This window comes from Bufo gargarizans, chromosome 1 (assembly GCF_014858855.1).
Source record: "Bufo gargarizans isolate SCDJY-AF-19 chromosome 1, ASM1485885v1, whole genome shotgun sequence".
Classification (NCBI taxonomy): domain Eukaryota; kingdom Metazoa; phylum Chordata; class Amphibia; order Anura; family Bufonidae; genus Bufo; species Bufo gargarizans.
In genome coordinates this window covers 534,401,486-534,411,726 of record NC_058080.1, presented here as the reverse complement: position 1 = coordinate 534,411,726, position 10,241 = coordinate 534,401,486, and the positions used below count along the sequence as shown (strand labels likewise).

The 10,241-nt window shown below is 49.7% G+C and overlaps 1 protein-coding gene across 2 annotated transcripts; it reads right to left on the bottom strand.

The window, feature by feature from the left end:
• Positions 1-5,020: 5,020 nt before the first annotated feature.
• Positions 5,021-9,670, bottom strand: LOC122934069 (probable N-acetyltransferase camello). 2 transcript variants are annotated; one of them, XM_044289221.1, is made up of 2 exons: positions 9,619-9,670; positions 5,021-6,407 (listed from the first exon to the last, which is right to left on the bottom strand). In XM_044289221.1, exon 2 carries the CDS (start codon positions 6,377-6,379, stop codon positions 5,720-5,722), a length of 660 nt encoding a protein of 219 aa, XP_044145156.1. In that variant the 5' UTR covers positions 6,380-6,407; positions 9,619-9,670; the 3' UTR covers positions 5,021-5,719. The 2 variants fall into 2 exon arrangements, with proteins under 2 accessions (XP_044145156.1, XP_044145165.1); XM_044289230.1 differs by lacking the exon at positions 9,619-9,670 and adding an exon at positions 6,893-6,983.
• Positions 9,671-10,241: the final 571 nt, after the last annotated feature.

Genomic DNA, 10,241 nt, shown 5'->3' with positions numbered 1-10,241 from the left:
TGTGCAAAAGACTGAGGCCACCATTCGCAGAAGATTCTATTGGATCGGGATGAGAGAAGATATCGAGAAATGGTGCCGAGAATGCACTGCCTGTGCTGTGGGGCGAACTGAACGCCATGACCAGAGGGCGCCTCTCCATCCCATCGTAAGTAAGGCTCCTTTAGAACTTGTTGCCATTGATCATGTAAAGTTAGAGCCGAGTCGCTCAGGGTATACATATGCCATGACTATAATTGATCACTTCACTAAGTTTGTCGTAGCAGTGCCTGTGAAAGACCTGACAGCAAAGACCACAGCGGAGGCGTTCTGGAAGCATTTCCTGCTGCCCTACGGTTGCCCAGAAAGGATCCTCACCGATCAAGGGTCCGCATTTGAGTCACAGCTGTTCCATGAGATGTGCCTGCTACACAACTGCCAGAAGGTCCGGACCACCGCCTATCATCCGCAAGGTAACGGACTCTGTGAGAAAATGAATAAGACTCTCATTGAAATGCTGAGAGCAGTACCCCCTGAGACGAGGGGAGATTGGCCTACTTTGTTGCCGCAGCTTATGTACACTTACAACAACACCATCCACTGTTCCACCGGTTACACCCCGTTCTATTTGATGTTCGGCCGACAAGGGAGATTGCCTGCGGACCACTCCCTAGGGGTACAAGTGCCGGATGAGATCAACCCACTGCCCAAGACTGACTGGGTAGTGGAGCACCAAAGGCGTCTTCTTAATGCTAAGGAGATTGTCCAGGAACGGATGGAGATTGTCCGAGAAAGGCAGCAGAAAGACTTTGACCAGACTGCCCATGCGGGACCCCTGGCTCTGGGAGACAAGGTATGGTTGAAAAACAACCATCGGACCAGCAAGTTGGACAGCAAATGGGAAAGGATTCCCTACCTTATCACTGCCATACCTAATGCTGCGGCCCACATTTACCAGATCTCCAGGGAAGGAAGGAGTCCCCAAGTTGTTCACAGGAACCGCCTCAAGCCCTGTATAGAAGGAGAACCAGCGGCGGAGGAGATGGAACCGGAACCTACTGAGGAGGAGTTGCCGGCTCCACCTATGGACCCTATGCAGGCTGTGGAGAACTTAATCCATGATAAAGAGCCGCTCCACTGGGCCCTCACGCCTTGGTTGAATTTATTGGTTCCTGCTCCTGTTCCTGTTAGCCCTCAGCCTCCTGAAGAAGCTCCAGAGGCAATGGGCTCCTCTGACATTCCTGAAGCCAGGCAGGAAGAATCCCTGCCAGTAAGGAGGTCTACCCGTTCTACCAGGGGGCATCGTCCTGTGAGGTTTGTGGACTACATTATGGGACCAGGTAGCTCCTCACGGGAAACCCCTGTTTAACCATTACAAGCCTGGGTACGGACTCATGTTGTTCTTTGAGCCTCCAAGGACTTATGTTTACCTACATTTTATATGGACTATCCTGGTTTATTGATACGCTGTGCCAGGTCAGCGCCCCTGTTCCCTCACATTATCCTGAGAGAAGAGAACGACGCCCCTTGTCACCACTCCTTCCAGTGATCCATATTGCCCACTGTTGTGTTGTTAAATGTGGTGAATATTGCATATGTATGTTCTCTGCTATCTTTCAGGTTGCCGCTTCCAGATGGGCGGACCCTCCATGTTGCGCCGAGGACGGGCAACGTTATAGCGTGGGGGTATGTAGTGTCCCACTAGGTAAAGGTGGGCACTGCACAGGTTAATGTGTTGCATTGCATTAAATGTCATGTGCTTGTTTTTCCCTGTATTATCTGGGTGTCAGGCCTGTCAGGGTGTAGTTTAGCCTCCCAGACGTTAGAGGGAGCTAGAGAGCCCTAGTTACATATAGGAAGGCCCAGACAGGGAAGTGTTAGTTCATTCCAGGGGACTAGAGGAGTCACCTCGTCCACCTGAAGCTCCTGAGGCTAGGATCAGCTCAGTAGAGATACCCCAGTGGCAGGAACCAACCTCCTGGGAGAAAGCTACAGTTATCCACCTGATAGGAGGAGGCGTCCCAGGGTAAGCGAAGTGACCCTGATGGGCAGAGAACCTTTAGGAATCATAGCAAGCAGTATATTACTTGAGGAAGAAAGTAACCAAGGATAAAAGCCACCCTTTTAGGCATCCGGGCCTTGGGAGATATAAAGCCAGAGCAGGAGTTCTATAAAGGACAGTGTACAGTGATTCTGGGAAAAGTACAACCTGCTGCTGAGTGCTTGTGGAATTTACCCTCAGTGTAACTTGCATGACTATTGCCTGCCATATTTGTGAATAAGCCCCTTTTGTGGAACTGTAATACAGAGACTATACTACTCCCTGCTGTACAAAGTTGGATTGTTCAGTAAAGTTGTGTTTTGGTTCACTATATACTTGTGTACCTTCATCATTCCAACCACCAACCGGCGTGCCACCGGCCAAAGGCACTGGCGTCACGAATTACCACAGGGACCTTGCCCCAGGCACACAAAATACCTGTAACATCCAGGGCACCTCAACTACCATCAGGCCTGGTCCCTATCTACAGAGCGTGCCCCAGAGGAACTGTGTCTACCTCTCCTTCACTGCCACGCGCCTGCCCAGGGTTCTGCAAATATAGTGAGTACCCTCGATTGCCCATAACTGTGACCTCACTTCGTCATACCCTGCAGGTCTGGCGTGTTGCATTACCAGTTTACCTTCGATGTTATTCTTTGCTCTAATCCTAGTGTTTGATGAAGGTCACATATGCGTTCAGTAAAATCTCATAAACACACGGAGTACCCCGTACCTACAGCACTGCTGCAGTGTTACTATTATAAAGGAGGAAACCCTCACATCAAAGATGGTCCACAATGCAGAGACCTCGGATATAACTTTGCAAAGGATGCATTCGGTGGATTACAAGAACATGGCGCCCAGGGGTCCCCCTGCACTTACTGGTATGTCTGGGCGCCACTCCGTTTGCCCGGTGTCTCAGCTCCGTCTGTTGTATTGAACTGATTTTTTGTATTAGGCGTGTCCCTTGCTGCAGCGCTGGCCAATCGCAGCGCACAGCTCATAGCCAGGCTATGAGCTGTGCGCTGCAATTGGCCAGCGCTTTTGCAAGGGACACGCCTAATACAAAAAATCAGTCCAGTGCATCAGACGGAGCTGAGACACCGGAGCCTATACCGGGCGAACGGAGCGGTGCCCAGACATACTAGTAAGTGCAGGGGGACCCCTGGGCGCCGCTCTGCCCATTGATATAGTTCGTTTTTAGTTTGTAAACTAGTGAAAGGTCCTCTTTAAGCTCTGAACTCCATGTTGGAAAACTAGTCTAAGACCGAATCCAGAGTTATTTGATTACTGGAATCTTGTACCATGAAAATAGTGTTTGAGGGGTCAGACAATGGGCCAGTGTCTCAGGCCTCCTCCTCTCCATGCAGATAACAACCAGGAGTGGACCCCAACCTTAAGCCTTCAGTGGGGTGCATCACTTTCTTCTCCACTGGAAGCTGCTGACCCTCACATGGTCTTCTGGCTGACATTAGATACCTGCAGTCTTCCAAAGACTTGTGTCCCGAGTAAAGGGGCCGAAGACTTGTGTCCCGAGTAAAGGGGCCAAAGACTTGTGTCCCGAGTAAAGGGGCCGAAGACTTGTGTCCCGAGTAAAGGGGCCGAAGACCTGTGTCCCGAGTAAAGGGGCCGAAGACCTGTGTCCCGAGTAAAGGGGCCGAAGACCTGTGTCCCGAGTAAAGGGGCCGAAGACCTGTGTCCCGAGTACAGGGGCCGAAGACCTGTGTCCCGAGTACAGGGGCCGAAGACCTGTGTCCCGATTACAGGGGCCAAAGACCTGTGTCCCGAGTACAGGGGCCGAAGACTTGTGTCCCGAGTACAGGGGCCGAAGACTTGTGTCCCGAGTACAGGGGCCAAAGACTTGTGTCCCGAGTACAGGGGCCAAAGACTTGTGTCCCGAGTACAGGGGCCAAAGACTTGTGTCCCGAGTACAGGGGCCGAAGACTTGTGTCCCGAGTACAGGGGCCGAAGACTTGTGTCCCGAGTACAGGGGCCGAAGACTTGTGTCCCGATTACAGGGGCCGAAGACTTGTGTCCCGAGTACAGGGGCCGAAGACTTGTGTCCCGAGTACAGGGGCCGAAGACTTGTGTCCCGAGTAAAGGGGCCGAAGACCTGTGTCCCGAGTAAAGGGGCCGAAGACCTGTGTCCCGAGGTAAAGGGGCCGAAGACCTGTGTCCCGAGTAAGGGGCCGAAGACCTGTGTCCCGAGTAAAGGGGCCGAAGACCTGTGTCCCGAGTACAGGGGCCGAAGACCTGTGTCCCGAGTACAGGGGCCGAAGACCTGTGTCCCGAGTACAGGGGCCGAAGACCTGTGTCCCGAGTACAGGGGCCGAAGACCTGTGTCCCGAGTACAGGGGCCGAAGACCTGTGTCCCGAGTACAGGGGCCGAAGACTTGTGTCCCGAGTACAGGGGCCGAAGACTTGTGTCCCGAGTACAGGGGCCGAAGACTTGTGTCCCGAGTACAGGGGCCGAAGACTTGTGTCCCGAGTACAGGGGCCGAAGACTTGTGTCCCGAGTACAGGGGCCGAAGACTTGTGTCCCGAGTACAGGGGCCGAAGACTTGTGTCCCGAGTACAGGGGCCGAAGACTTGTGTCCCGAGTACAGGGGCCGAAGACTTGTGTCCCGAGTACAGGGGCCGAAGACTTGTGTCCCGAGTACAGGGGCCGAAGACTTGTGTCCCGAGTACAGGGGCCGAAGACTTGTGTCCCGAGTACAGGGGCCAAAGACTTGTGTCCCGAGTACAGGGGCCAAAGACTTGTGTCCCGAGTACAGGGGCCGAAGACTTGTGTCCCGAGTACAGGGGCCGAAGACTTGTGTCCCGAGTACAGGGGCCGAAGACTTGTGTCCCAAGTAATGTGGGACTGAGGGCAGGATTTGTAGCACAAGGTGACAACATAAGAAATGAGAAAACATGAAAGGGTCTGAAGACTTTCTGAATGCACTGTATATCCAGGGCCCAACACGTATCCACCCGCTGAGACAGGAGCAGCGACAAACCACACAAAGTACAGACGGCCTTTACTTATCGGTCGAATTCTCCTAATGAGTCGTCATAACCACAATGAAACACACAGCAAAGCAGGAAGACATTGAAGGTGCAATCAGGACATCAGCCTGAGCTAGTCCTTAGGAGTATGTTGTGTTTTGGGGGGTTTCTGTTTCCCATGTGAACAGGGTGAGAGCACTGGCAGGGCATAATAAGGAAATGAATGGTATGAATATCCTCATCTTAACCCATCATGGCCCCATTCTTGGTTCTATCCTCACAGTGTCATCACCATTAGACTATGAGAGGCTCTGTCCCAAACACAAGTCAGAAGGATCATCCACCCAAGTGTGATGTCTTACAGGAGTTGGTGTCTGGGTTTTCCCAAAAAGTTTTACTTCCATATTGATAGTGGTACAGATGCAATAAAGTGATGGAGAATTAGAACACACATCTAGATGAACCATGACAGCATCCATATTGTCTATCAGACACATGTCCAGATGAACCATGACAGCCTCCATATTGTCTATCAGACACATGTCCAGGTGAACCATGACAGCCTCCATATTGTCTATAAGACACATGTCCAGATGAACCAATTGCAGCCGACATATTGTCTATCAGACATACCTTCTCTGGATTGATAAATTAGTGGTGAAGGATTATAATTGCCCAGTGTCTAGTCCATGAGTTGGTGGCTCCTCCATCCCACTAGTCTTTAATCCTATATTCATAGGTTAGGATTGTAAAATTAGAAAACCTTCCAATCAGTGATGGAAAAATCTTGACATCTGTTTTCTGAAAACCCAATTTTTCATATAATTTTTGCGCAGGAACTTGTATCATTGACGTCTCCATAGTCAACACTTTGAAGCCACGCGTACAAGTGAAATCTATGACCTTCTGGCACAGAGCCTTGGCGATTCCTTGGTGCCTCTTGTCCTTAGCCACTGACAGCCACCTCAACACCATAACTTCAGTAGAGCGGGGCACTGGCTGGACGCCCACCATGCCGATGACCCTGCCGTTAGACTCTACCACCCAGAAACAAGAGTTGTTACTTGCCAGGTAGGACTCCTCAATGTCCAGTAAGTCTTCTCTCTGACACTTGTCCACATACTGATGATACTCGTTTTTCAACAGGCGCCGTCCTGCAGTGAACAGAATGGCCAGGCTGACTAGAGAAAGTAAGTAGGACCTAGATATTAAGAGCAGGGTGATGAAAGATATGAAAAGGATAAACTGGGCGCGGGGAAGCTTCAGCAGGTAGGCACAGGTAGCCGGGATGTGCTCCAGCGTGCCTTCTGCAAACAGCATACGGACAGCATTGTAGTCCCGGTTCTTGTAGACCCGTATGGTGTAGTCTGCCATGGTCTTTCAGCTCTACACATGGAAGGACCTGCAAAGACAGGAGACTGGCATAAGTACATCATATATGCACATTTACTGATTAATGAAAACATGCACTACTTATGTATGAGGAGGAGAAGAATTCTGACCATGGACATAAAGAGGACAAACATGTAAAACCCTGACAGCGTTAAGATGCAGCAGAAATTACTACTCTGACCACCTTATGTACGGAAGGAGGGGGAGAAGAAGAAGAAAGGGAGAGAACAAAAAGAAGAAAACAAAATGAAAGAAGAAAGCAAAGGGAAAAGAAAGACGTTATAATGAGGAGAGATGTAGGAGCAAGAAGAACAAAAAGGCAACAAGAAGATAGGAAAGAGAGGAAGAAGAAAGAAAGCAGAAAGGAAAAAAAACAACAAAAAGGAATAAGAAAGAAGGAAGAAATAAAAAGGAAGATAGTAAAATAAGAATAAAGAAGACAGGCATCTGACATTAATAGTAAGGTCTATAATAAAATAAATAAATCCTACTCACCTCATCCGAAGAGCCGATCGTCGCCATCTTGATTGAAGATCCAGCGCAAAATCTCATAGCGTGTGCTGATCTCATCATGTCGGCCAGCCTGGGGACATCAAACAAGATTTTGTGCTGGATCTTCAAGACAGCGGCGGGTGGCTCTTCGCACTCAAACGGATGAGGCGAGTATGATTTTTTATTTTTTTTTACCCCATTTAGGCAAATTAGGATCGAAGTCCACTTCGGACACTTCGATTCGCTCAACCCTAGTCATAAGCAGAAGAAAGTTGAAGATGACAATAATTGAAAAAGAGGATGATAATGAAAGAAGAAGAAAGCAGTAGCGTAGGGGGAGGGGGTTGCCAATTAATGGGGGCACCAGGCATTTCAAGAAGGGCCACGGGAGCCTATGGCTCCCGTCCCCTCCGTTCTGCCTCATAGGCTTCAGGCCCGAAGCCTATAAGGCAGTAGAATGGCGCAGGAGATCACAATTACCTCACCGTGACCTCGCGAGATAAAGTGATGACTTTGCACAGGAGGGCACGGCGATGTGTTCCTGACCGCCTGCACCGGGGCACCACAAGCGGTGAGGGAGAGAGGTGAGTAACTACCCTAAGGCAGGCCATACTGGGGGCACTGAGGAGGTGGGGGGCATTATCAGTATAAACAGTAGAAAAAACAAAGTAGGCAGTTATATTATATATTATGCAGAGGGGCCACATTATATATTATGCAGAGGGGCCACATTATTCAGAGGTGGCCATTATATATTATAATTATACAGAGGGGCAATTAATAATTGCCCCTCTTTATAATTATAATATATAAAGGTCCCTCTATAATATTAGGATATATAATGGCCCCCAGCGCATGTGAGCGACAAAATGCGCCATCTGGTGTCTAGGTGGTCTTATGCCATAGAGCGTCTATTGTGAAACATGTGACAGACACACTGTTATCCAATAAGAAGACACGATACTAACATGTGGAGGTGAGCGAGGAATATGAGCGGCTAAAGAGGATGGATCACTCAGGGGTGCAGGTCACCATCTACAGCGGGGGGAGAAAGGCAGATGGAGGAAGAAGGGGAAGAGGAGGGTAAGAAAGGAAGATGGGCTAAGAAAGGACGAGGGGAGGGGGTAAGAATGGAATAAGGGGGATGGGGGTAAAAAAAAAAAAGGGGAGAAGAGAATGGGTAAGAAAGAAAAAGGGGGAGGAGGGTAAGAATAGAAGACGGGGCAGGGGAATAAGAAAGGGAGATGGGGGGAGATAAGAAAGCAAGATGGCGGGTACGAAAGGAAGATGGTGGGGAGAAGAGGTGTAAGAACTTAGGAAGGGGAGGTAAGAAAGGAAGAGGTAGGCAGGGGGTAAGAAAAGAAGAAGGGTGGAGGGGCTAAAAAAGGAAGACGGTGGGGAGTCGAGGGGTAAGAAAGGAAGAGGGGGAGTGTAAGAATGTAAGAAGGGGGTGGGGAGTAAGAAAGGGAGATGGGGAGGGGAGCAGGGGGTAAGAAAGAGGGAGGGGTAAAAAAGAAGAGGGGGTAAGAAGGTTATATGGGGGGTGAGGAGGGGTAAGAAAGAAAGAAGTGGTTGAGGGGGGTAAGAAGGAAGAGGTAAGGAGAAGGACAAGAACAGAAGACGGGCAGGGGGTTAGAAAGGGAGATGGAGGGGAGAAAGGGTAAGAAAGGGAGAGGAGGGGTCAGTAAGGAAGAGATGGGGAGAGAATAAGAATAGAAGAAGAAGGGGAAGGGGGTTAGAAAGGGACATGGAGAGGAGGAGTAAGGAAGGAAGAGGGGGGAGGTAAGAATAAAAGAGGGGTAAAATGGGATACGGAGGGAGAGGAGGGTTAAGAAAAGATGAGGGGAGGGATAAGAAAGAGATATGGTGGAAAGGAGGGGTAAGAAAGGGAATATGGGGGAGAGGGGGGGTAAGAAGGGGATATGGGGGGAAAGGAGGGGTAAGAAGAGATATGGAGGGAGGGGTAAGAAGGGGATATTGGGGAGACGAGGGGTAAGCAAGGGATATGGGGGGGAGAGGAGGGGTTAAGAAGGGGATATGGAGGAGAGGAGGGGTAAGAAGGGGATGTGGAGGGGAGAGGAGGGGTAAGAAGGGGATATGGAGGGGGAGAGGAGGGGTAAGAAGGGGATATGGGGGAGAGGAGGGGTAAGAAGGGGATATGGAGGGGGAGAGGAGGGGTAAGAAGGGGATGTGGAGGGGAGAGGAGGGGTAAGAAGGGGATGTGGAGGGGAGAGGAGGGGTAATAAAGGGGATATGGGGGAGAGGAGGGGTAAGAAGGGGATGTGGAGGGGAGAGGTATAATAAAAGGAAGAAGGTGGGAGGAGGGTAAGTAAAGAAGACGGGGTGGGGAGGTTGTCGGGTAAGAAGCAGGCGAGGAGGAGGCATTACTGTTGGAGAACTGCAGTCAGATAGAACGTCCTTAGATAACTGCTGAAGAACTGGAATATCAGGAATGTCCGCTCTGAGAGTCAGATGTCACAGTACATAATGAGAGTAGTCCTCCTGTACATACTGACATTACATACAGCACATCATTAGCAGGACTACTACCATCATCTGCAGATGATCAAGTACACTGCACATCACCGAGGAGATCATTTGCATATGATGGGAGTATTCCTGCTACACATGGAGAAACTGATGATGTCATACACAGCACATCTCATGTGAGATCATCTGCAGAGAGGAAAGATACATTGTATAATAATAACAGTAACGATGTAACCGACCTGAGCTCCCTGTCCACCATGATGGGCTCTACCCAGGATGCTGTGTGCCCTCCACCCACAATGCACTGCTCCAGCAGCCGCCCCCTCCCCTCACCCAACAGCTGCTGTACGACCAGGGGAGAAATCCACATCTATATATGTACACGAGCCCCTCATACACTACACATCTATATATGTACACGAGCCCCTCATACACTACACATCTATATATGTACATGAGCCCCTCATATACTACACATCTATCTATGTACATGAGCCCCTCATACACTACACATCTATATATGTACACGAGCCCCTCATACACTACACATCTATATATGTACACGAGCCCCTCATACACTACACATCTATATATATATACACGAGCCCCTCATACACTACACATCTATATATGTACATGAGCCCCTCATACACTACACATCTATATATGTACATGAGCCCCTCATACACTACACATCTATATATGTACACGAGCCCCTCATACACTACACATCTATATATGTACACGAGCCCCTCATATACTACACATCTATCTATGTACATGAGCCCCTCATACACTACACATCTATATATGTACACGAGCCCCTCATACACTACACATCTATATATGTACACGAGCCCCT